Below are 26,849 nucleotides of genomic sequence, written 5' to 3' on the forward strand. Positions count from 1 at the left end.
TTTGTATATTTATCAAAATTTTATTCTACATGAGATACATATTAGAAATGAATGTTGTTTTGAAGAACATCCTTAGGTCCCATACCAGATAATTCATCAAATAAATCTGGTTTTCATGAATAAATAGATATACATTATGCAAACCGGTACATCTTAACAGCTTTTTGTAAAGCATAAAAATACTTTGTGATGATTTAATTAATCAGGAACAGTGAGAAAGTAATTTAACTCCCAAAATATTCCACAAAGCCCAAATAAGGATCTGAGATGTCTATAAAATGCTCAATCCTTTCACAACAATCATGTGTATCTTAAGAACATTTGTATTTGGTTTGTGACAGAATTATAGAAGCCTTCAGATCATTTAAATATACCAGTAAATATATCAAATAAACTGATTCATCACTGCTTATGTTGTGTTTTATCACCATGAAGAAAAACTGAATAAAAAATAAGAAACAATCACTCGCCCTGTATTTGCTTTCACCAACCACAGTAAAAGTGCATTTTGCAAATTAATGAATTTAGGTTTTTGTTAAGCTGCAGCATCTATAAAGTAATGATTTCATAAACTTGGCATTAATATAATCATAATTCATTTGAGGGAAAAAAGCCTTGTTTTGCAGGTTTAAGGTACATTTTAAGCTGAAGGTAAAATTGTAGGATCACAGTCCAGTTAAACAACTCAAGGTTATTGCATTTATAAAATGACTACTTAATTCAGAAACACCGTCCAGTATATTTCATAAGGAAAGCATTTTCATAATTCTTCAATCTGTTAAACAGTTACGGATATTTTAATGCGTGGAGTATATTGAGGACATTCGGCAGCCTTGTTAACTCGCATTATTGTGGGTTGAGATTTTTTTTAAATTAAAAAACATGGAAAGTGTTCAGATGTGTTGATATTTTTTTTCAGGCCAACATTCAAAGCTCTAAGGATCCTTCAATTCCTGGCTGGTTACACCAACAACACATTTGTAGTGTTAACAGATGGGGCTGTTTTTCAGTTTGTCCAGTAAAATTAACTAATAGTAAAATAAAGCCATTTAAAGATCTCAATATATTACCTTTTGTTTAATTAATGCAGTAGAGTGAAAATAATTATATAAATGTTAAAGCAAAGCATTTCATTGAGATCATCCTATCGTCCTTTACTCTGAACGTTTCTGGTAAATATAATATGTGGTTTGAAACCATGTTTTCACAAGCATTTCATTAGCTTTTTTGGGGTTATGATTGCAGAATGTGTATTTCTAATTTCAATGCCCTATCAAAAATATCACCTTTAATCAACACATGAACTGTCTGCTCCAAAAATAGTATTTAAGCTTAATAAAAGCTTAATCGAATTAGCAGATGATTTCATCTGTATGTTTTAAACAATCAAACCGAGGCGTATTTTATCCTGTGTATTTTACAGATTGAGAAAAATGACTAATCATAAGATGCAGTACTTAAAAAAAGTACAATAATCAGTACATAAAACGTCCATATGGATTCTTAAGTCCACATGAAGCTACTTCATATGGTAACAGTAAATTATGATGGATGGGAAAAACAGATTGCAGATTCCAGCTCAGAAAAAACAGACATAAAGAAACAGCACTTCATATGCTCAGTTGCCATGTGTGTAATCAAGTAACGATTATAATTACCAGTATATCTGACATCGTAGTCATACATAAACAATTCTGTTCACGTTCAAACTAACATTCATCGATCAGCATCCAACGATCAGACCCTGGAAACATGACTAAAGAAGCAAAGTTCAGCAAAGTTCTGTCGTTTTTATTTTTGTTGCTGATCCAAGACCTCGTTCTTTATTCTAAAGGATCGCTAATATAAGGATCTCCCCCTTTTCCTATAAAACGCATCAAACTCTCCATACCTTGTCAGAGATCAGATACGGAGTCTGTCTATCTGCATCTGTGATTCATTGGTACCGATCGTGAAGGTCTGACAGGCTGCCTGTGGCTGGAAAGTTTGAGTCACCAGTGTTCAAATGCTCAGTGAGATGTAGAAGAAAAACTCCATGTCCATGGCCTGATGGGGGACGCAGGAGCTTCCTCCGTGGATAACAGGAATCAGAGCCCCGTCCAGATCGTTCATATACTTCTGAGGCAGGAGGTGGCCACCAGAGCCAGCCTGATACTCAACCTATAAGAATACAACGAGTGATTCTGCTCAATATTGGGATTTTAAATGTGATTAAAAAAGGTTTGCTGTGCTTGTTTAAAGGGCTGCATAAAATATACTGTATATAAGTAGTAATCAATAATTGAAGTGGATCAAAAAACTTCATCAAAGTTGACAAGACAAGAACGCATTTTTGGTTTTAGGTTTTAGGACAACTTTGATGAAATGTTTAGATCCACTTCAAATGTTGACTACTGTATATAAAATAAACGGCTGCATAATTTGACCCAAAATTTGGTGATAATATATATGAACATAACTTACATGATTATTTTTAGTATTAACATTACATTAAATATATTACATTAAATATCAAACAAATCAGAAATATTATTGAAATATTTCACTGTCGAAATGCTAATATTAACATTTATATATTTTTAATAATAAATTTTAAAATTTAACATTAGTAATATTTATTAAAATCTTTTGAGCAACTACTGATAATTAAGAAATTTAAACTAGCCATAAATATTAGTATTGCAATTTTACAATACTAGATAGATAGAATATATAAATCTATATAATTTAATATATGAAGTGTCTATTTTATTTTATATATATATATATATAATATATAAATCTATATAATTTAATATATGAAGTGATATATATATATATATATATATATATATATGTGTGTATGTGTGAGAAATATGTATATAGCTAGCTCTAATTTCTTAATTTTCAAAGCTCAAACTTTTATTTTGCCGGCAAATCCACAGGAAGCCATTAAAACTGCTCTTTTGTTGAAATTTTTTTTGATCTTATATTATAAAATGAGCAGGTTTTAGCCTGGGAAGATATTGTAAAGTCAACACTGCTGTATAATTTAGCACCCAAAATAATTTACCATGTCCGAGTCGGTGGAGACCCGGAGCGCGAGAGAGTTGAAGCCGTTGGCCATGAGCACAGAGAGGTGCGGGCAGAGGGCGGCGCAGCTGGCCGTGGCGATCTCTCTCTGAAACTGAGCCGATGATGTGAGGACGGCAGACAGAGAAACGTCTGAAGACTTCAGCACATAGAAGACCTGAAGGGAGATGGGACATGAAGCAGAGATGACACCAATAAAATCCCTTCTTCTGCAGGCATCATGCCGTACTCACCTCAGTACACCTGATGGTTCGGCCGTCCATCTCAAACTCTGAGTCTTGCTGGATCTTGACGCTGCACACTCCCTCTAGAGACTTGCCATCCACCGGACTGGTGACTCTGCAAACATGCAAACACGTTATATTGTCGTAGGGGAATTAAATTTGGCCTGACACAGCATCTTAACAGTCAGAGGAAGCTGAAGGAATGAATATTAAATAGTGCCTAATTAAGGCAGAAGACATTTTCAAGGTCACTGGCATCCTTTTATAGGTAGTTGTTTTTCGTTCAGTAAAGTGGTTATTCAGTACAGTATTGGCATAAGAACCTCCACAAGCATCTGGTGAGAACATGCACTACTGGTTAAAAGATTGGAATGATTAAGATCTTCTGCTCACCTATACTGCATTTATTTGATAAAAATACAGTAATTTTAAACAGCAAATCAGCATATGATTTCTGAAGGATCATGTGACACTGAAGACTGGAGTAATGATGTTGAAAATACAGCTTTGATCACAGGAATAAATTACATTTTAAAATTATATTAAAATAGAAAAGTTATTTTAAATTGTAAAAATATTGCTGTTTTGATCATATTTTTGATTAAATAAATGCATCCTTGGTGAGCATAAGGGTCTACTTTTAAAAACAATAAATCTTAACTACTCCAAACTCATGATAGTGTAAATGTATATGATAAATTGCTGGTACCCAGTGTTGACAGGTGTGGTCCAGTCAACCCAGCGTACATTCACATTTTCCCGTGTCTCTTCCGAATCTGCCTTTCCACAGGGGATCTGGAAGTCGGTCTGGTCCCTGAGGGCCTGTCGCAAACCCTCCATGGTCTCCGGAGGGATCTGCACCATTAACCCGTCTAAAGATAAAGAGGGACAGCGTGATGATTAAACGTTTTGACCTGAAGTAGTGTTTGAAAGTGATTTATGTGACAGCATTACCTTCTACAATGCTGGATTTGGCGATGAATCCTGATGAGGCTTTCAGAGCACCGTTAAAAACCACAAAACTAGCTCCAGTCACTGCAAATGAAAGATGCGGTCCGGTGAGACATCCACTAATCATATTACATAACAAATGTTACACAACCAACAACTTAAAGAGTGATATCACACTAAAACTTCTGGTGCTGACCAAAGTACATTTGAAAGTTTGGTTTTGGTTGGATTTTGATAATATTAAATAGCCTTGCGATAATTCATTGTCTTGCAACATGCAACTATCACAACATAAAGATGTTTTAATATCACCTCAGATTTAAAATGCTATTGTTTGTTAAGTTTAAATAATTATCTAAATATTTTTGTGGAAAAGCAATTAAAACTTTTTTGTCCATGTTAATTCAGTCAAAAACACTAGGAAAACATGCCTTGATTATTTTTCACAAATATATGTAGGTAAAATAATATGTATTATGTAGGCATGTCAAATCGATTCATTGCATTCAAAATAAATGTTTGTTTACACATCTGTGTGTGTACTGTATATATTTATATGTATATATATATAGATACTCATACATGTATATATTAAATAAATATATGCATTATATATTTACATTTTTATATAATATATATCATACATTAATATGAAATTACATATGTATAAATACACACACACATACACACACATAAATATTTCATAGATACATACATGTACGTATGTGTATTTACACATATACACAAATATATACAGTACACACATAAATTATGTAAACAAACTTTGATTTTGGATGCGATTTATCACAATTAATTGATTTGACAGCCTTAGTATTATGTAATATTTTTGTGCATATCAATAAAAATGATTAAATACATATTTTTTCTTAGCGTTTATTCAGTCAAAAAACACTGAGAAAACATGGTTTGATTATTTTAAATGTAAGTTGGAATAATGTGTTTCATGTAATGTTAATGTAAAAAAAAAGATTAATCAAATTTTCTTTGTGTTCATTTAGTCAAAATCACTGGGAAAAACATTCCTTGATTACTTTTCACTTGATTTTTAGATTTTGCATTAAATATCTACTTGACTACAATGGCTTAAAATGATTGAAATTTTGGTCCCTCTGATTGAAAAAACAAAATCCATTTAAGACATTTAAGAGAAAAACACCAAGTTTTAAAGCTTTTTAGCTATAGCAGTGACTAACTAACCTCTCCTGGTTTTTCCTGGTATACTGTTGGCTTGCGTCTGGTAGCTTCCGTCCTCGTTCTGCAGGCAAACCAAGTGAGAATCGGCCTCACTGCTGAAACAGGCACCGAAACTGATCACGTGCTCATTAGAGGAGTTCACCACCTTCAGCATCTACAACAGCCAGAACAACACAACACATTCAACAACACAATAACACTGAAGCCTGACTGCTGCACAATTCAAACATAACTCTGACCTCATTAAACCTGGACTTGGGAATGTCGATGTAGCTGTTGCCCATCTCCATGTGCACTCGCAGATTTTCCACCACCGGTAAACTGTACTGGTAGTTCCTCAGATCCTGTGTTAGAATCAGCAAATCACAAAAATGAAGGTGGATAACAAGGATTTGGCGTTACAAGGCCTAAAGTTAAAGGAATAGTTCACCCAAAATTGACAATGTGCTAAAAACGTACACACCCTCAGGCCTTCCAAGTCATCGATGAGTTTCTTTCTTCATTAGATTTGGAGAACTGTAGCATTACATCACTTTCTCAGCAATGGATGCTCTGCAGTGAATGGGTGCCGTCAGAATGAGAGTCCAAACAACTGATAAAAACATCACGACAATCAACAAGTAATCCACATCACTACAGTCCATCAGTTAATGTCTTGAGAAGCCAAAAGCTGCGTGAAACAAATCCCTCATTAAGGCTTTTATACTTCAAACTGTTGCTTCCGAATAAAATATAAGTCCATAATCCATAATAACAATTCCTCCAGTGAAATTTGTTTTAGTTTCTTACAAACACGTGGCTTTTTGCTTCATAAAATGCGAACTGATGGACTGGAGTGGTGTGGATTACTTGTTGATTGTCGTGATGTTTTTATCAGTTGTTTGGACTCTCATTCTGACGGCACCCATTCACTGCAGAGCATCCATTGCTGAGAAAGTGATGCAATGCTAAGCTACATTTCTCCAAATCTGATGAAGAAACAAACTCATCGACATCTAGGATGGTCTGAGGGAGAGCACATTTTCAGCAAAATGTAATTTGTGGTTGTATTATTCCTATAATAATACATGTGTGTCGTGTGTATTATGTAATGTTATTTCTGTCCATATAATTAGTAATAGTTAACAGAGGTATTGATGCCTTGATTGAACAACTTGATTATTAGTTTTTGCCTTGAATATTTTGCATTGAATATTTTGAATGTTGGTTCACTGCTTGAAAAAAAAGCATTTTAAGCCATAAATCAGCAAAGGGTTTTGGGTTACAGGGCCAAAAATTTGATTACATGTTTACATTCACGTCATACTAAAATGGATCTGCAAAGTAGAATAACCGGTAATAATTTAGATGCAAAATAAACTTAATTTGCAGAGATAGGCCATATTTTTCCATGCCTGCATCCAAAAAAGTGGCCATAAGTGTACCTGAAAGCACTATAGTTAGAATGGGGACCAAAGAAGCTCTTTAATTCTCAGAAATCAAGAGTGGCTCAGAGCTGAAGTACACACTGTGAGGTCTCGGGTTTGAGTCTTGAGCGCTCTCTAATCTCCTTCATTATCTGTCCTGAGCTGAACCCAAGACTCTGGTTAGAAAAACAGCTTGACCAAACCATCTCTGATTTCATACCCTTCAGGGGGAAATGACTCACATATTATAACATTTTTAATTAAAACCACAATAAACCTAAAATTTAGATATTGTGTATAAGGTTAGCAACAAATGTGACCCTGGAACACAAAACCAGTCTTAAGTGTCAATTTTTCAAAATAAGAGATGTATACATCATCTGAAAGCTGAATAAATAATCTTTCCATTGATGTGTGGTTTGTTAGGAGGACAATATTTGTCTGAGATACAACTATTTGAAAATCTGGAATCTGAGGGTGCAAAACAAATCGAAATATTGAGAAAATCATCTTTAAAATTGTCCAAATGAAGACCTTAGCAATACATATTACTAATCAAAAATGAAGTTATATATTTATGTATTTATGTATGGTAGGAAACTTACAAAATATCTTCATGGTACATGATCTTTACTTAATATTCTAATAATTTTTGGTATAAAATAAAAATGGATAATTTTTACCCATACAATGTATTTTTGGCTATTGCTACAAATATTCCCCAGAGACTTAAGACTGCTTTTGTGCTGCAGGATCACAATTAGTCTGATTTTTGGTATTGAATATTAATGGATTTTACCAATCCCAAACTTTTTAAATCTTTAAACAATGCATTGCAAATTCATATGAATTAGTTCAATACTCGAGGGATATAAATGTGAACACGTACTGTGAGCAGATTCATGATGGTGTGTCCCGTCTCTTTAAAAACTGAGTCACGGAAACGCACGCTCACCAAAGTGCAGGGATACACTGTAACAATAAACACCACATCACAAGACTGGAGGAGACAGTACTATGAGCGAATATTATATTCTTAAAAACAGTGTCTTCTCTAGTGTACTAAAGGATATTTTAATGAGGACTCACCGTTGTATTGCACCCCCAGAGCGAGCAGCAGTCGGAGGGGAAACACTTTAGCCCAGGGAACCTCTAGTTTCTGAATCAAAACACCACAGAGGAACGAACCTGCGGCAGAGCAAGACCATCCAGTGGCTGAAAGGTTGGAGTGAAGAACAGGACGCCCCCGTGGTCTTTACTGCCCAGGAAACTGTCAGTGAACGTTACGTTTCCAAGGTGCTCGATGAACTTCCCTTTGGTGGGAAAAATAAGAAAAACACTATAAATATCACTCAATTACATTCCGAATATTTAGTGTTTTTATTAAAAAGATAAAATATCATGCAACAAAATAAACCTTAAAACAAAATATTTCTGCTGGTATAAATCTATTTTGCTACCAATTTATCAGTACAGTAGTAAAAAATACAACTTTATTAGAATCAGAAAGAGGATGGAATATGGACATGAAAAAGCAAATTATGACGGTTTTTGTCTCCCCTTTAAGGCAAGACACTACAGATGAATAGGTTAATAATTTAACAGATATCAACGTACATATTCTGTTAACTGATTACATTAATAATTGCAAATATGTTTTGGCATGGTATGTTTAAATATGCAAATGATGCATTAACTAATGAAATATGCACTAAATTGCATGCATTTCTAGAAAGAGATTTTTATTATCAAAAAACGTTGTTTAGGACAAATTCATTAAACTTTAACAATTTAGTCAATACATAAATATATGTGTGTTTGTGTATATATATATATATATATATATATATATATATATATATATATATATATATATATATATGTATATACAATATACAATACACACAATATAAGTATACAATATATACATTATATAATTTCCCCCCAAAATGCATTTTATTTTATTTTATTTTTGGTTAAAAAGTGCTACAGTACAGAAATTGTACTGTATGAATTGAAACATGGATAAAATGTATATATTAAATATATATATTTGTAAGAGTTGTGAGATATTTCTTATTAATAATAGTGATATTACTTCTAATGCTAATAGTAAAATAATTAAAAGTAATATTATAAGTTTTATTATTGTTATTATTAATATTATTTTTACTTTGAGAAATACTTCATTCTAGTAAAAAATATATATTGTGTAAAGAGAGAAGAAAAATTATTCATGGTTTTTTAAATAAAATGTATAAAAACTGTAAAGTTTGGTGTACTGTATGTCAGTGCGACTGAAGTGGTGCAAAAAGTCATTTTGAGAAAACAGCCTTTAAAGATATGGATTGTAATTTAAATGTACACACACAAATAGACAAAAAATTTTTTTTTAGATGTTTTCTTTCCACTAGTCTGAAACATCACGTGACGAAAAGCCAAAAAGCCTAAGATCTGAAAAGCAACCAAGCGTAATGTGTTTTCCCATACTGTGAAGTGTTTGTGTGACATACCTTTCTGTGCATCCTGGTATAAACTAATGTACAGGTTGAATACGTCTCTAGGCAGGCTGTTCTCCTCTGGGAGACACTCGATTATAAACACCAGCTCCTTCTGGCCCACTCCCTGAAAACCATTAGAGCTCAGACACCAGCACCTCTTCCCACCATCTACAACACATACAAAGAGAAGGCAATGACGTTTAGCCAATGAACGAGCTGGACGTGATCACATATTTTAATCAGATTGCGATACCGTAACATACATGTGACGATCTTGACGTTCACCAGTAAATTGGCGTTGAGCACAAAGGTCAGAGGTTGTGGGCCTCCCTCTTCCAACAGCAGCAATATTTGGCAAGCAGCAGGACGTTCCTCAACTAATACATCTGCAATGCAATGACAGAAAAACAGTATCACACCCTAAAGAATCAGCAGCAGCAAAATTACTATTGTGAGGCCACAAAATAACAACCGAAATGGCAGCAGCTTCAGTTAAAGGTAGTGAGGTAGCTACACATTTATATGACGTTTTATACTCAATCAGGATATTAAGTGACTTCTGAAAGTAAATAGCATTTTGCGGTCATCTACAAAGTCACACTGGCATTACAATAGACACATTTCTGAGCCTGAGGGCATGAAATCCTCAAAATTTCTCATTGAATAGTCCAATGTAGGGTTTGACAATATTGCCAAAAAATATTATCTCAACATTTTTTCCCCCCATATCATATAAATACTGATTTATCACAACATTCATTTCATACCATTAAAGGGGGAAGAAAATGAATTGCACATATTTGCTAGACCTCGACAATAAATCTGAATATAATGTATTTATTTAGAATTAAACTACAGAATAAGCTGCCTTTTATTCTTTATTTATAAATAATATAAATAAAATTCCCAAATTTTGCGTTTCTGTTTTATCAAAAAAGTTGTCTAAAGAAGCAAATTCATAAAACCTTAACGGGGGAAAAGAAAAAACACTAATTTCCAGCAAAATATGTTATTTTATGTCAAACTTTTTTTTTTTTTGGTCAAATAAAGTGCTGCAGAAATGTTATACTGTATTAATTAAAACATGGATGAAAAAAATCTTTTGCAGACGCTTTTATCCAAGCGACTTACAATTGGGGGATACATAAAGAGATTTTTTCTTAAAGAGGCAAACAGACACAGGAAGTGCTTGAAATCCCAAGTTTTAGACATTGTTCAAATAAGTACAAGGTAGAAAGAGAAGGAATAAATGAGGAAAAAGACCATTTTTTATTTATTATTTTTATGATGAAGTAATGTTATATTGTTGTATTATTATTATTTTTACTTTGAGAGGAGAAGTACATTTTTACTATATAACAGCAATATCTTTTTGTAATAACTTCTTCAAATTAAACCATACTTTTATTCCGGTGGGTCACTGCGGAGACCTTTGAGTTTGTGTGTGTATCTGACACTAGTTTTTCTCAAATTAAATGATGGCAAAAGTGACAGCTCTGGAGGTGAAGTACATGAAGACATGTTCAAGTTTATTTTCGACATTGTGCATTTTAGGGTTGTCAAAATGACTGAAAAACTGAATTCTAATTTTCTACTTAAATATTATATTGGAAGGCATAATTTCAGTTAGAGGGAAAAAAGCTTTTGGCTTCTCTCCTGAAGCCACTAGAGGGCGCATCGAGCAAAACATTATGCTCGTTTCTTCAAAGCGTAATAAAATAACATGACTATCTTTGAAAAAAGTGCATAATGTTTAAAATAATGTTTATAAACCATATATAATTAATAGAGCTGCTTAAACAGGTAGAAAAAAAAACAGCACCGTGCATGTATGTACAGTTCAATACAAAGGACTGAAAACCAATCACAAAAGTAGGCTACTTTCTTCATTTAAAAACATGAGATAGAGTGGGATGGGGAAAAGATGGCATAAAGTCATGAGACGTGCTTTTTAAAAGTTTAACTTTGCATTAATTTTACATGGCTTTCTAAACATGCCGCTCTCGTGCGAGACGTGATAGATGTCCCTCTAGAAAATGAGATAAATATGCATTCTGTGTGTACAGCTTGGTTTCAGTTTTGACGTAAACAACATCTTCTCCACACTGATGCTCTCGTTTTCTGCAATATATTGAATGAACACCGTAGCAGTGCCGCATCAAGTGGGTTCAACTGCATAGGTTAACATTGTCGCTAACAAAAGCATTAAAATGCAATGAAACTTACATCGTCGTCGCATTTGGTGTGCCACTGATAAAGCTGCCTGACAGCTGACGCAGACCTAAAATTCGAATGCAATGTTTTTGCATTCAAATGTGTTTTTTTTGTTTTTTTTTAAATTAGACAAATATTCGAAATTCGAAGCCCTAGTGCATTTGTGTTTTTGATAAATATTGATGTCGACTTGTAGCCCAATCAAAACGAGACTACCCTCTAGTTTAAACCTTTGAAAGTGCTCACCCCCATCTTCCTCCTCTCCTGTGGTAATGAGCAGTGGAGGCAGACCTTCATCGTCCTCTGGCACCAGACTGACCTCTCTCTGCACGCAGCTGCCCACCGCACAGAGCAGGCCGTAGTCCCACGGGCCTCTGACGGGCGGGCGGCTCACCTCGGCAGCGCTGTCAGAACTTCCTCCGGTGCTCTCATCACACTCACCAGGCAATTTACCATCAGGCTGAAAGGCAGCAAATCAGTTAATGACTTCAGCTGTCATTATCAGTTCTCTCCAGCATCAGCTGAGAGGATTTAGCCGTCTCACCTCCGGCGGGTCTGGCGTTACTGGGCTCGAATCCTGAGAGGATCTCCGGGTCTGTACAGACAGTTTGCTGGTGTCGGCGACTTCACCGTTCGGCAGGATACCATCAGCAAACCACACATGCTTCTGCTCACGTGGAAAACCTACAAGAACACATGGAGAAACACAAACAGCAACTCGTCAAGATAAAGCTTGAAACAGGGTTATTGTTGTGAACTAAAACTAAAATAATAAAACTAAAATAACTAAAACCATATATATACTGAAAGTTTGTTACTCGAAATAAAAGGTTAAACTGAAATAAAATTTATATAAAAATCTAACATTTCAGTTAGTTGCCAATGCATTAATTCTTATTTTATTTCAGTTTAACTTCAAGTGCTAAAATAACTAAAATTGAAATAAAATGAATAACTAGACATCTAAAAAATGACAGAAACAAAACACATTTACTTAAACTTCAAAATTTAAATGAAAGCAAAATATAAAAACAAAATCTAATTTAAAATAATAATAAAACTATGATAGTATATCATTGACACTGACTTGAAATAGGTGTATCAAATAAAATATCCATGATATGTGGTGTGATGAAGAGGAAGCGATTTTTTTCTGTTTTCAATTTTTTCTACACCATTTACAATACCGTTTAAAAGTTTGCTTTTTTGTTTGGGTCAAATGTTTGATCAAAAATACACTAGAAATTGTGAAATATTATAACAATTTAAAATCAACTTTTTTTAATTGAATATATTGTAAAATGCAATTTATTCCTGTGACGCGCAGCTGAATTTCCAGCATCATTACTCCAGTCTTCAGTGTCACATGATCTTCAGAAATCATTTTAATATGTTGATTTGCTGCTCAAGAAACATTACTTATTATTACCAATGTTTAAACCAGTTGTGCTGCTTCATATTTTTGCGGAAACCGTGATGCATTTAATTTTTTAGGATTCTTTGATGAACAAAAAGTTCAAAAGAACAGAATTTATTGGAAATAGAAATCTTTCGTAACATTAAATGTCTACAAATGCAACTTTTGATCAATTTAATGCATACTTGCTGAATTGAAATATTTATTAAAAATCATCCTGATTCAAAACTTTTATATAGTAGTGTACAGTTAACACGCTAACCTAGTCTAGCACACTATATGATACGCAGTGCATGCAAATTTGGGACGCAATCACTCTTTCATTCATGAGCTAATTATATTAAGTGGAAGTCACTGTGTTTTATAGCCATAAGAGTTATAACTCTGGCTCAGAGTGCAGTGCGTACCGTCATTACCGGGGTGTTTGAGGACAGACACGGGGACCATGACGGTGGGTGGGGGAGAGTTGAGGGTGCCGGCGGCGCGGGCCTGCTGCATGGGTGGTATGGTGGAGCAGTACTCTGATGGGATGTTGGGATTGGGACTGGGCCCAGTAGGGCTCATCATTCTCTCATGGGCTTGAGCTGCACACAAACACACAAAATCAGCCATCCCTAAATCAGTCTTTACAGTGTGGTGAATGAAAGCTCATGCTGGGAGAGAGAATGATTGAGAGAGAAAGGAACAGTCGGTAAATGTGAGGTTTTGTCATTAAAGGCTGTGCACAACTTTAGTTAACAGGACCCCAAAAATGTTTAATTTAGGCAATTTAATTAATAGTTAATAAATACTTTTGTAAAATACAGTAGTTCATATCTGACTTTACTTGACTTTACGAATTATGTAATAAAGGAAATCTAATATGTAACTATCCAATCAAAGTCTCATCCTAAATTATTTCAAAATTAATATTCTGTATTACTCACACCATGCATACTCGCACATAAAAAAGGAGTTTATAATTCAAGCCAAAAATTTTTATGACTTTCTTTATCTTCTGTTGAAATACAAAAACAGAGATCTAGCACAAAAAGTTCCCTTTAAAAGTAGACGTGTGTGCTGTCGTTCGTATCTTTGTAAATATTTACTGAAAATCCTGCCCTCCACTGCAGCACAGTGAATACGTTTCAATCTGTTCCTCACAACTCTAACTTCTGGATGACTTTCAATAGCACACTGGCAAGTATGAACTACTTTTATGGTGCTTTTCAGAGAGTGACAACCCCTGGTTTATATGCTTTAATTTCATGGAAAGAAAAGCGACAATGTTCTGCTTTTTGTATTCAATAAAAGAAAAAGTCATAAGCTTCGGAACAACATGAGTTAAAGGGATAGTTCACCCAAAAAATGAAAATTTGATGTTTATCTTACCCCCAGGGAATCCAAGATGTAGGTGACTTTGTTTCTTCAGTAGAACACAAAAGAAGATTTTTAACTCAAACCGTTGCAGTCTGTCAGTCTTATAATGTAAGTGGATGGGAATCATGGCTTTGAGAGTCAAAAAAAACTGAGACATAACCAAATTAAACACTGCGGCTTGTGACGATACATTGAGGTCTTAAGACATGAAACGATCGTTCTGTGCAAGAAACTGAACAGTACTTATATTGTTTTTTACCTCTGATTCATGCGCGTCTTCTTCAGCCGGTGCATGACACATTTTCTTCTTCTTCTTGCTTTATGGCAGATTGCAGACTTATAAGTGCATTACCGCCACCTATCTCTCAAATGGACCATTGAGTGTATTTTTCACATCTCAATTAGGAGTGTCAATGGTCCATTTGAGAGATAGGTGGCGGTAATGCACTTATAAGTCTGCAATCTGCCATAAAGCAAGAAGAAGAAGAAAATGTGTCATGCACCGGCTGTTGAGAACACGCTCAGGACGCGCTCAGGACAGTTTGGACATTGCGTGAATCAGAGGTAAAAAACAATATAAATACTGTTCAGTTTCTTGCACAGACCGATCGTTTCGTGTCTTTACATATCAGTGTATCGTCACAAGCCACAGGGTTTAATTTGGTTTCGTTTGTGTATATTTTTTGACTCTCAAAGCCATGACTCCCATCCACTTCCATTATAAGACTGACAAACTGCAAAGATTTGAGTTAAAAATCTTAGTTTGTGTTCTACTGAAGAAACAAAGTCACCTACATCTTGGATGCCCTGGGGGTATGCAGATAAACATCAAATTTTCATTTCTGGGTGAACTATCCCTTTAATGATGACAATTTTCATTTTGGGGTGAACTATATTTATAATACACTACCATTCAAAAGTTTAGGGTGAGTAAGATTTTGTTTTTAAAGAATTTAATACCTTTATTCAGCATTGAATAACTGTTAAAAAGTGACAGTATATTTAAAATGTCACAAAAGATATCTATTTCAAATAAATGCTGTTCTTTTGCACTTTCTATTCATCAAATAATCCGGAAAAATAAAATGTATCACTGTTCACAGAAAAATATGAAGCAGCAACTGTTTTCAACATTGATAATAATCAGAAATGTTTCTTGAGCAGCAAAATCAGCATATTAGAATGATTTCTGAAGAATCATGTGACACTGAAGACTGGAGTAATGATGATCTGATCACAGCAACAAATTACATCTAAAAACATTCACATAAAGTTATTTTAAATTGCAATAATATTTCACAATTGTAGTTTTTAATGGTGTCTGATCAAATAAATGCAGCCTTGGTGAGCAGTAGAGACTTTTTTGAGAAACATCTTAAAGACTCCAAGCTTTTGAATGGTAGTGTATATAATGTACACTCAAATATTTCGTTATAAATGTCTATTGTCAAGAATTGTAAACCAAATGATGACTAAAGTCCAAAGTACAAACCTCAATCAGCTGAGTCACTTTCTAATAAATCAAACATTTACAAGCAAGAGCACTAAGCGTCAATCACAGTACTGTTGTTATTAAAGAGATGGGCAACGAGCCACCAAACTGAACTCAAGAAACAGGACGTCCAGTGCAGCCACAGCCCAGTGTGTTGACACCTCCTCCAGCTGTGAGTCAGCCGCGCTGTGCATTTTGTTGATTAAAGCTCATAGATGCTCATCGACCTGATTACACTGACACTGCCTGTGACACTTGCAAACATGTCAGCTAGAAGCACGAAAGCAGAATATGCTGGCTCACGGTGAAAACGGCTACAACAAGACAGATGGGAACTGTGAAGCCAAGAACCAGCAGGACGGAACGTCCTTCAGCATGTGGAAATACACTAAAGACGGTGCAAAAAAAAGTTACAAACTTTAAGAGGTAACCAAATAAAATGATCAATTATACTTTGAGCCTCAAGAGGGCTCGATTTCGATTCAGTTCAGTGAGCTTACCTCATCCTAAATTAACTCTCTTCCAGGTTAATCACGGGTAGCCTGTTAGTCTCCCAGGACCGCGTTAGTGTGCGCCGAGCAAAGGAGGAAGTGTCCCCCTTGCCGTTAAGCGAGAGAGAGTCCGCGAGTGAGTGAAATAGAGGGTGCATCCTTGAGCCTCTCTCATCCCGGACGGGGCGCAGCTCACACTGAGTTGTCCTGGACCAGGCTAACGTCTCTGGCTGCGAGTGCAAGCTCAGTCAGTCCGTCACACACACGCACAGAGGTCGTATTAAATTGCTGCCCTGGGCTGAGAGTGGTGACAAACCCTCCTCGCCTGAAGATGAGATATGTGTCTGTGTGTGTGTGTTTATGTGTGTCTAACTCTATTCCTCAACCCAGAGAGTGAATGAGAGGGTGTCACGAATACTGCACCAGGTGGGTCCTAAACCACACACACACACACACACACACACACACACACACACACACACACACACACACACACACTCAAGGACATGCACCAGAGCCCTGGCTCCACCCAGCCCTGCACCAAACCCTCGCAGCACTGACGCTCTGTGATGAATGTCCTTTTTAATGTGCAAATGGACCGCACGCTCTGCCACACACCGTGTGCCAGCCTATTTTTATAGACCGGCCAAAACAAAAATAAAATAAAGCCTTGATCTTCTCCATTAAATCAGCCCTTGAAAAATAAAAGAGCTTCAGATGTTTGGTCCACAAAAAAGTTGGACACAAATTAAAAGGATACGGGATCTGCTTCTTTCAAAAGGGACGCAAGTGAGCCAGTGTTATTATTGCTGACTGAAACTAAAAAAAGTAGTAAAGGTTAAATTAAATAAAATACACTTATGAGATTAAGAACTAAAAGATGCTGCCTTGGCAACTAAGTGAAATAAGTTTAAGTATTACAATTACTTAAACTGAAATAAAAAAAATATTTAAAAACGAATAAAAATTACATTAAAAAATGACTAAAACAAACATGAACATTAAAAACGAAAAAATAAAAGCGAATTCAAAATAATAAATACTATAAGAGTATATAATAATTCTAAATTAACAAAATTACATAAACTTATTATAACTAAATCTGAAGATACAAAAATAAACACTAAATAAATATTTATTAATACTATAATAGTATAAATAATACTAAAATAACACGGTCATGACAGAACTGTATCAACTAAGGACATCAATGTCATTTAAAAAAAAAAAGTTACATTGTTAAACAATTTAATAAAAAAAACATCTATGAAGGTTAAAAAAAAAAAAGCATAGTTGAAAAGTTATAAAGGATTTTATTGGGATTTTTATGTTGGGTATTAAATGTTAGTTGTCTATGCAGTAGAAACGCAAAAACTTGAACTCTGTGCCACATGACTGGAGAAAACAGAGGAGAAAGGGATCAGCCGTTCAGTTTTGTCAACAACTTCATCACTTATAATGCACTTTTTGATTTTGACACTGCCCTCTGTTGATCCAACTGAAAAAATTATTATGTTTAGTAAAAGTATGTTGATTCACACCAAAAAAAAAAAATACTTACAATATCAGTGTCCACATTCAGAAACAATAACATTATATTTAATCTAATTGCTTAGACTTTACGTGAATGTGATGTCAACATGCACTTTAATGTTTTTAGCGTTCATTAGATGAAAAAAGCAGTGAAAATGATTCCAACTATATTGTTTCTCTACGTTGTTATCATTTTATTTTTGTGTGGATGCTACTATTTTCTTAAAGTTAGAATTTTTTTTTAAACTTTATGGTTATAGTTATTGTTTTTTGTGTGAATGCACCTTTAGTAATCAGAGTTACTATCGGCCAGAAATAATAAAGACTGATAGTGTTTCAATATTGTTAAAATTCTTCTATATTTTAAAGAACAGAGTTCATATCACGACTAGTTGTTGACCGATATATATCGCCAAGGCCGATAAGTTTTTCTGTTTAGCCGATGTGTTTGAGGCAGGACTTTTATTTTGACGGCGCTAACACCGCTCACAATTTACTTCCTGTTGGCTGTCGTCTTTCAGTTCTGTCTAATATGGATAAGTCTATCTAATTCTATAAATTTGAGTTTTATATTATTTTTATTTGATATTATTAGTTTTTAATAGTATGTTATCGTTTTAGTAAGTTTTTGTTTGATTCGGGTTTATGTAATTTCGATTTTATATTTGTTTGAATAATTATTTTTTTGTTTAATGAACATTTCAGACTTAGTCGAATCTAGTTGAGATCTTGTGAAGTGTTCGTTTGTATCCTGCACGATCGCGTGTTCTCTGCGTGACAGTCGGTCCGTGTGAATTGAATGCGGCAGAAGGAGAGTTAAGCTTCACTGGAGACGCGCGATCAACAAACTTTAAACTCGTGATTTCAAATTATGCTGCGCTTTATGCATTTGCCCACCGCCATATTCACGTCATTTTCACTGCGTGCTGTATGTAAAATGAGTGTTACCTTGGCTTTATTTGAAAACAAATATGATTCTCAATGCACACAAACTTCTCAGAATACTGAGTGCCCTGTTGGTTACAGTGTTTACTTCCTTTTTAATTAAATTTTCATTAAATATGTATTTATTTGTGAAAAATACTTTGTCTTGAAATCTTTGTAACGATAACTGCACAGAATCGCTTTCAGAATTTTTTCCCAGCTGTAAATGGCAACGTTTTCATTATTGTTATCGTTTTACGTGCAAATGGGCCTTTAGAGCCGATGACTTCACAGACATAACTAATACATACTAAGTGCATCAAACAAAGCTCTTTCAAAGATTTCATGCCAATATCACAATACCAATACAATGAGTACTTTTGAGTATTTCTTCCTCAAAAACTAATTTTATCAACCTAATTTCTGTTTACCACATTACAGCAGCTAAAAATAAACCATCTGTGGCAGTAGTTCATGTAGGCCGAAGTGTAGAAATGGGTCATACCCACATACCGACATGAACCACTGCCACAGATTGTCAGTCTTTAAAGAAATAGCTCACCCAAAAATTAAAAACTGTTGAAAATTCACTCCTCAGGCCTTCTAGATGTAGATGAGTCTGTTTCTTCATCAGATTTGGAGAAATGTAGCATTGCATCAGTGTCTCAGCAATGGATGCTCTGCAGTGAATGGGTGCCGTCAGAATGAGAGTCCAAACAGCTGATAAAAACATCACAATAATCCACATTAAGGCATTGATTAAGGCATTTAAGATGCCAAAATACCACTATAATCCCTAGTACTGGATTTTAGATGGAAGCAATGGTTTAAAGTTAGTAACATCTTAATGACGGATTTATTTTTTTTACAAACACACAGCGTTTGATTCTCCAGATGTTAACTGATGGACTGGAGTGGATTATTGTGATGTTTTTATCAGCTGTTTTGACTCTCATTCTGACGGCACCCATTCACTGCAGAGGATCCATTGCTGAGACACTGATGCAATGCTACATTTCTCCAAATCTGTTCCAACGAAGACACAAACTCATCTTGGATGGTCTGAGGGTGAGGACATTTTCAGCAAAATTTCATGTTTGGGTGTACTATCCCTTTAATGTTTGTTCGTTGTAATGGATGTTTTAAAGGTACAGTGCATTGCATCCACTTGAACATACTGAATTCATTTTTATTAAGCCAGCTGGGGACTATATTAAAGTGGTTTAGCACTCACCTCTCTGTATGGTAACATGGCAGATGACACAAACCCTGGCCTCTTTATCCAGATATTTCAGTCTGCATTTGCGGTTGCAGCAGTTTGCACAGTACACCTGCAAAGCAGACAACATTATTTATTAATAAAATGGATATGGGCAGTACTTCATCAGACATAAACCTGGAGAAAACTCTCCTCTCTGGTGTCCTTTAGCCCATTTTATTTATTGGCCCAATATGTCTAGAAAACAGCAACTCAGTGCAGCATTTCAAGCGGGAAACTATATCAGCACTAAAAATACATTCTGCTGACCCAGTAAATCCGCCTCTATATTTAGCACCTCCAGAGAAGAATAAACCACACACTGACGTAATGATAACAATACATAAAATGAGTACTTCTGCTGTCTAAAGCAGTGGACTACAGGTTTAAGGCTTTCCTGTGGTTATAATAAACTAAGACACAATGGCACAGAACTTTGCTCGAAATCAACGCAGCTGACTGCATGTAAATTCATCGATTCACACTGCGGTTATTTGCCTTTCACCTCCAAAAGTCAGGGCACACTCAACTACTACACAAAGTTACAAAGTCACTTTCAGAACTGAAGCAAACACATTACTAAGACTCTAATTTTTTCATTTATGCAAAATAAACCCTGACAGGGTGATAAGGATTCAAACGTAAAAGGGTTTATTTTGAAATAATGACTGTCTGACTGTACATATCTTGCTTATTATGAAGATACTTACTCGATAAATAATAAATGGACATGAAATATTGATCAGAGTTTAAACTCTTTTGTTATGTGAGAAGAAAGAGTACAGAGTAATATAGCAAGTAAATCACCTCCCAGGGACAATAGTCAATTATACAAATAAAATAAAATAAAATAAATAAAATAAAATAAAATAAAATAAAACAAAACAAAACTTTGGGCTTGTTGAGATTTGTTTAAAATGTACAATATATCTGTGTTAGATTTTTTTATAATAATGTATAGGTAAAATCACTGTTCAGTTTGTATCATGCTGCTGTGGTCACAGGTTCGGTTCAATAAATACTTAATATGCTTGCACTAATTTGATTGATTTAAGATCAATATAAATATATATAAATTTTGTGGTTTTTTTTTTTATAATGAGTCATTTTTACAATGTAGCTAATTATGATATCAAAATATTAAATATATAACTACTAAAGTTTAAAATGTTATGTTAACTTTAATGTAAAGCAAATTTTTTTGAATAAAGACTCTTCTGCCCAACAAGACTGCATTTATTTCAAAATACAGTAAACACAGTAATACTGTGAAATATTACTTTATAATTGAAAACATCTATTCAAATTTCAGGGAAAATTTGAATAGATGTGACCCTGGAGCACAAAACCAGTCTTAAGCCTTTCTTTTATGCCAAAAATCATTAGGATATTAAGTAAAGATAATGTTCCATTAAAATATTTTGTTAATTTCCTACCGTAAATATATTAAAACTTAATTTTTGATTAGTAATATGCATTGCTAAGAACTTCATTGGGACAGCTTTAAAGATGATTTTCTCAATATTTAGATTTTTTTGCACCCTCAGATTCAAGATTTTCAAATAGTTGTATCTCAGACAAATATTGTCCTATCATAGCAAAAAGAATATTTATTCAGCTTTCAGATGATGTATACATCTCAATTTCGAAAAATTGACTGGTTTTGTGGTCACATATTTTAAAATGTAATTTATTCCTGTGATCAAAACTGTATTTTCAGCATCATTACTCCTATCTTCAGTGTCACATGATCCTTCAGAAACCATTCTAATATGCTCATTTGCTGCTAAATAAACATTTATTATTTCCTGAAAACAGGTGCATCTTATTCCAGTGGAAAACTTTATACATTTTATTTTTCAGGATTCTTTGATGAATAGAAAAGGACAGCATTCATTTGAAACTAATCTTTTATAACTTTATGGTCACTTCTGATAAATTTAATGCATCCTTGCAGAATAAAAGTATTAATTTCTTTTAAAAAAATTAATCGTAAGACCCCATACTATTTAATATCTTCCAAATAATTGTGGTTACTGACACTGAGAGACAACAAACTCACCTTCCCACATGCTCTGCAGTGGTGTCTTCTTTTGGTAAAGGTAAACTTTTGCTCACAATTCATGCAGTTAGGAGCCTCGGAGTCCGGCACCCACGGGGGCTGCTTTGACCCCAGATCCTCGACCTCATGTCCTGGTGGATCAGGACTCTCTCCTGGGTACGGTGGAGGCTCTGAAAGCTCATCATGGCCGTAACTTGTATCATATTGCTGATAAGAAGGGGGTTCACAGGTATTTTCATCTTGGTTGGGAGAAACTTGTGAGCCATTCTCTGCAGAAAGGCCTGGTAAATCGGGATTAGCATGACCAGTCCCGGGTCGTTCAGATGGAGGCCGTACGGTTTGGTTGGACAAAACTGCTTTGGGTCTCGCCCCGCCGTAATTTGAGTCTTGGTTAGGGGTGCAAACTGACTGAATCTCAACAGGGCTGGTTGCATTTTCATGGCTAATTGTTTGTGTGGCATCTGTCCTCAGCGGGCTGCTGTCCTGAGATGAAGACGACACGTTCGAACCTTCGCTCTCCTCCAGATATTGAAGAGAACCATCGCTCTCAGGAGAAGCAAATGTCTCAACTTTGCAGCTCTGTAGCTCCTCATCTAAAAAGCCTTCCGCGTTTCCGTTAAATTCTGAAAAGCCGTCATCTGTGAATTTTTCTGCGCCTGCGTCGGAGTTCATTTTCACATCCTGACCCATCAGAAAGGCGTCCAGCTCCTCGTCCGTAACCATCATCACGGTCTGGTCGCTTTCAGGAAGGTAATCGTTGGCGATACTGAACTCGTAGGAATAATTAGGGCTTTCTGAATAGGGCGGAGACGGGTTGCTTTCGCACAACTCCTTCTCTGTCGGTGACAAGTTGCGCTTAAAGTTTCTTTCAGGGTAATGGCCTGAGACAGCAGTCGCCCTTTCTGTGTTCGACATGATTTTGGACAAATCAGGTTCATCTTCAGGTGAGGAATCAGGCCTATTGGAGGAGAACGGTGTTGTGGGTTCTTCTAACGGAAGAATTAACTCTTCAGCCTCTTGAATTGCTGAATTTCTTTCCAGATCAGCCTCATCTTTGGTTTCAATCACTGCTGTCTGTGGGTCTAAAGACGCCACAAGGGATCCACACATCGATACAGCCATCGGCAAGCAAGATAGAGAAGGTTCCTTCTCCAGGGAGGGACTTCCAGCTGAATCCTCTGGAGTTGCACTGAGATCTTCAGATAGTTGGGTGTCTGTTGAGTCCGGCTGCAGCGAGTTACAGCATGCTCTTCACTGGTTGCTTCATTTGTAGCATGAGGAATTGAATTATTAACATCATCTTCGTTTACTGAGACTTCACATGGACAGCTGTTCTGATCATTGGAGCTCGAGTCTTCAAGACTTTCAATTCGATTGCACTCCAAAGGTGTGATGCTACTTAAACCATGAGGGTCACCAACGGCCGGTAATATGACATCTAGCAGGCTGAATGAGTTATAGTTAATCTCAGAGTCATGTTTTGGTAATCCACCGGCGTTAGAAGCATCTCCCGGACAAGAGACTACAGGACTCTCGAAGTCCACTAGCAGCTCCTCGTTAGTTTGTTTCTCAGAAACATCCAGTTCTTTAAAGTCCTCCTGACTATCGGCTTGCTGGAGGTTTGCAGAACCCGTATCGTTCACCAGGTCACACACAGGCTTTAGGGAGCGGTCCGGACAAGGAGGAGCCGAACTTTTGGTGGCTCTGCTATCGACAGAGGACAGGAGGTCCACACCTGTGAGTGGCTGTTCATTAGAATAAGAATCTTTTTGGTTTAAGGTAATACTTTGTGATGTAAGTCCATAGTGCAGGGCATTGACGTCTGGGAGTGTTTGTGTGACCGTGTGTTGCTCTGGTGTGAAGCTCTGAAGGTCCAAATGGTGACTAGAGACAATCGTGGCGTCCGGACAAGGAGGGCTTGTAAAAGTGGTGGACTTGTTCTCAAGCTCCTCTAAAAATCAAGTAAAACATCATATTAATTTATAATGTAGCTGACACGAAAACATAAGCCATAATAAAACAACCAAAATAAATGTTATGATACCATAAAACTGACATAAAGACCAGACGACATGCATAGAATATATATTGTTGCACATATTATTAATTACACATAATATATGAGATTTCTCCAATAAAAAATTTGAAATAAAGATTTTTTTTTTTTTGATGATGATTTTGAAAGAAGTCTTATGCTCACCTAGGCATTTATTTGATTGAAAATATAGAAAATATTGTGTTAATATTATTGTAATTTAAAAGAACTGTTTTATATTTAAATATATTTTTAAATTGTAATTTATTCCTGTGACACAAAGCTGAATTTTCAGCATCATTACTTCATTCTTCAGTGTCACATGATAAAATCAAGAACAATTATTAATAATTGAGCACCAGTTAATAACTAATAATAATTTAGCAGCAAATCCGCATATTTCTGAATGATTGTGTGACACTCAAGACTAACGATGCTGATAATTCAGGTTTGCCATCAAAAGAATAAATCTGAATTTTAAAATATATTCAGATAAAAAAGTTATTTCAATTTAAAATACTTTAAGCCTTTAACTGTCACCCCCATTTTTTAAAATAGGCATTAAAGTGCACTATCCAAACTTAAATTGTTGTAATTTATGAACACTTTGGAATATAGACCTAAGGTTGGTCTCTTTTTAAGAATAAAATTAGTAGATTTTTGGCATAAATTTTTCAAAAAATTAAAGTATCAAAAAGTTATAGAAGTTTAAATGTACTATAAATAAAATGTGCTATATTCATTTTATTTTATTTATTATAAATATTTTACATAACAGGTTTTACTCTAAAATTGGTATAAAATTTAAGCCTTGTGTCTAAATAAGTTATGTTCCAAATTTGAAGTTGATATGAAAAAAATTGAGGTTCCTGTGAGATTTTATTTAGGGCGTCATACCACAAACAGCCACTGGGAGCCATCAAAACTACTTTGAATTTTGTTTAATTAATTTTTCTCTAGATTTCTCTGTCAGTTTTACTTCTATCTCAACATTTTGTAATATGACACTTGACACTGCCCACTAAGAGGGAGAAGACCGCCATAAGATTTCAAAGTACCATTTCCATGGTTATGCAATACGTCTGATTTCAAAATGGTTTTCACAGGATGAATCTTGGACTTCTAAGCTTTCAAATGATATATAATTTATGATGATTACTAAAAGATTTTGTAGAGAAAAAGGACAACAACAAAAAAGCAGCACCAAGCGTCCCACAGGTTGGACGGGGACAGTTAAGGGGTTAAAATAATAAAAAAAACTACCAACTACATACATAAACTATAGGATACATACACATTATACAGAACATATGATCAATTAAATGAACGGCAAAAGTTGTTGAATTTACATCAATTCACCCAAAAGGAATTGTGTCCTCACCAACTGAGAAGTGCAAGATTAATATTTGTAATACTACAATATCAGTAAAGCAAAAGTCTCAAACCTGCATTGAGTTCAAAGTCATCCAAAAGCTTGTCCAGGTCACACACAGCGGCCTTAAAATAACTGTCCATCCTAGGACGGGTACGATACACCTCACTTACCCCTGCAGAGAAACTGGGGCAGTTGAGACAGAAAGTTAAAAATCACACATATTTTACTAATGTAACATTTCTATGTCTTATGAATCTAACTAGGAAATACTTGGTAGTTACTGACAGTAACAGACAAAACAATAAGGAACAAATAGACAAGCTGTTCTCAATGCTTAAGTACAAATAAGTTAAAAGCGGGGACAAGTATGTATGGCTATTATTAATACTGAGGATTTGTATAATTGTAAGATTGAATATTTTTAACATCTAAATTCACAGTAACGGTTCTGGATGTTTACTTTGCTGTGATTTATTGAGAAGTGAAAAGTGGAAGTGGTCTGTAGAGCAAATCAAAAGATTTGACAAAAAACATTGTATATAACAATACGTTTTAAACAAGAAACTATAAACACTAAATTAATTCACTAAGGCTATGGTAATTATCTAGGATTCCTCTGTCGTGAGCTATGATATCAATCTTTGTTTCGAAAGGGCTGTTAATTATTCATCTAAATGAACTGGATAACGTTTACTTAATGCGTATTAGTGCTATTATTTTCGATATTAATAATAACATCATTATTTATCACTGCACTGTCAGAAACTAATAAAGCACACCATTCAAACCGTTTCAGCACACAATAATAAAGCTTTCGTAACGTCAACCCCAAAATATAACAAATAAAGAGTACGTCAACTTACTATTTCTCATAAAGTTATATTAGCTGTCCAGTTATCATTAGCAATCTGCTAGCTAGCGTCTAGCTGTTCGCGTCTAATCTCTCACACACACACATAAATTCAGCCCAGGTGGCCGGAATGTTATTTTTTATGATATCATTCCGCTTCGTTAGCTACCTTAATGTGTGTCATTGTTCAGTCGTCTTCGTTTTGTTGGCTGTATTCGGATGAAATGTTAGTGTATTTCCACTGTTAGCAGCGAGCTAATGTTTTCTTTTCCCTCAGTACATTCCACAGTCGACTGCGCGAGCGACCATTTCCACCCGGCGCGAGAGTCGCTGTTTAAAGGGGACGCGCACTATTTTTGACTGAATTACAGAGCTTAGTCAGGGTAGCGTCATATTTAATTTTCGACAAGAATATATATATAAAAAATAATAGAATCAGTAAGGGACTGAAGTACAGCGTGTGCAATGGA

General features: G+C 35.1%; 1 protein-coding gene across 1 annotated transcript; it reads right to left on the bottom strand.

Moving 5' to 3' along the window:
- Nucleotides 1-26,717, bottom strand: LOC109081444 (zinc finger FYVE domain-containing protein 16-like). Its single transcript, XM_042733283.1, is given in 20 exon segments — nucleotides 1-2,160; nucleotides 3,053-3,229; nucleotides 3,306-3,411; nucleotides 4,006-4,168; nucleotides 4,251-4,331; nucleotides 5,466-5,616; nucleotides 5,702-5,806; nucleotides 7,758-7,840; nucleotides 7,958-8,056; nucleotides 8,059-8,181; nucleotides 9,382-9,537; nucleotides 9,633-9,755; nucleotides 11,830-12,043; nucleotides 12,128-12,267; nucleotides 13,408-13,584; nucleotides 20,034-20,130; nucleotides 22,120-23,355; nucleotides 23,358-24,070; nucleotides 25,600-25,712; nucleotides 26,549-26,717. Coding segments are annotated over 19 exon segments (4,173 nt in total). The 5' UTR covers nucleotides 25,670-25,712; nucleotides 26,549-26,717; the 3' UTR covers nucleotides 1-2,001.
- Nucleotides 26,718-26,849: the final 132 nt, after the last annotated feature.

The sequence above is a fragment of the Cyprinus carpio genome, chromosome B10, assembly GCF_018340385.1.
Source record: "Cyprinus carpio isolate SPL01 chromosome B10, ASM1834038v1, whole genome shotgun sequence".
In the NCBI taxonomy this organism is placed as follows: domain Eukaryota; kingdom Metazoa; phylum Chordata; class Actinopteri; order Cypriniformes; family Cyprinidae; genus Cyprinus; species Cyprinus carpio.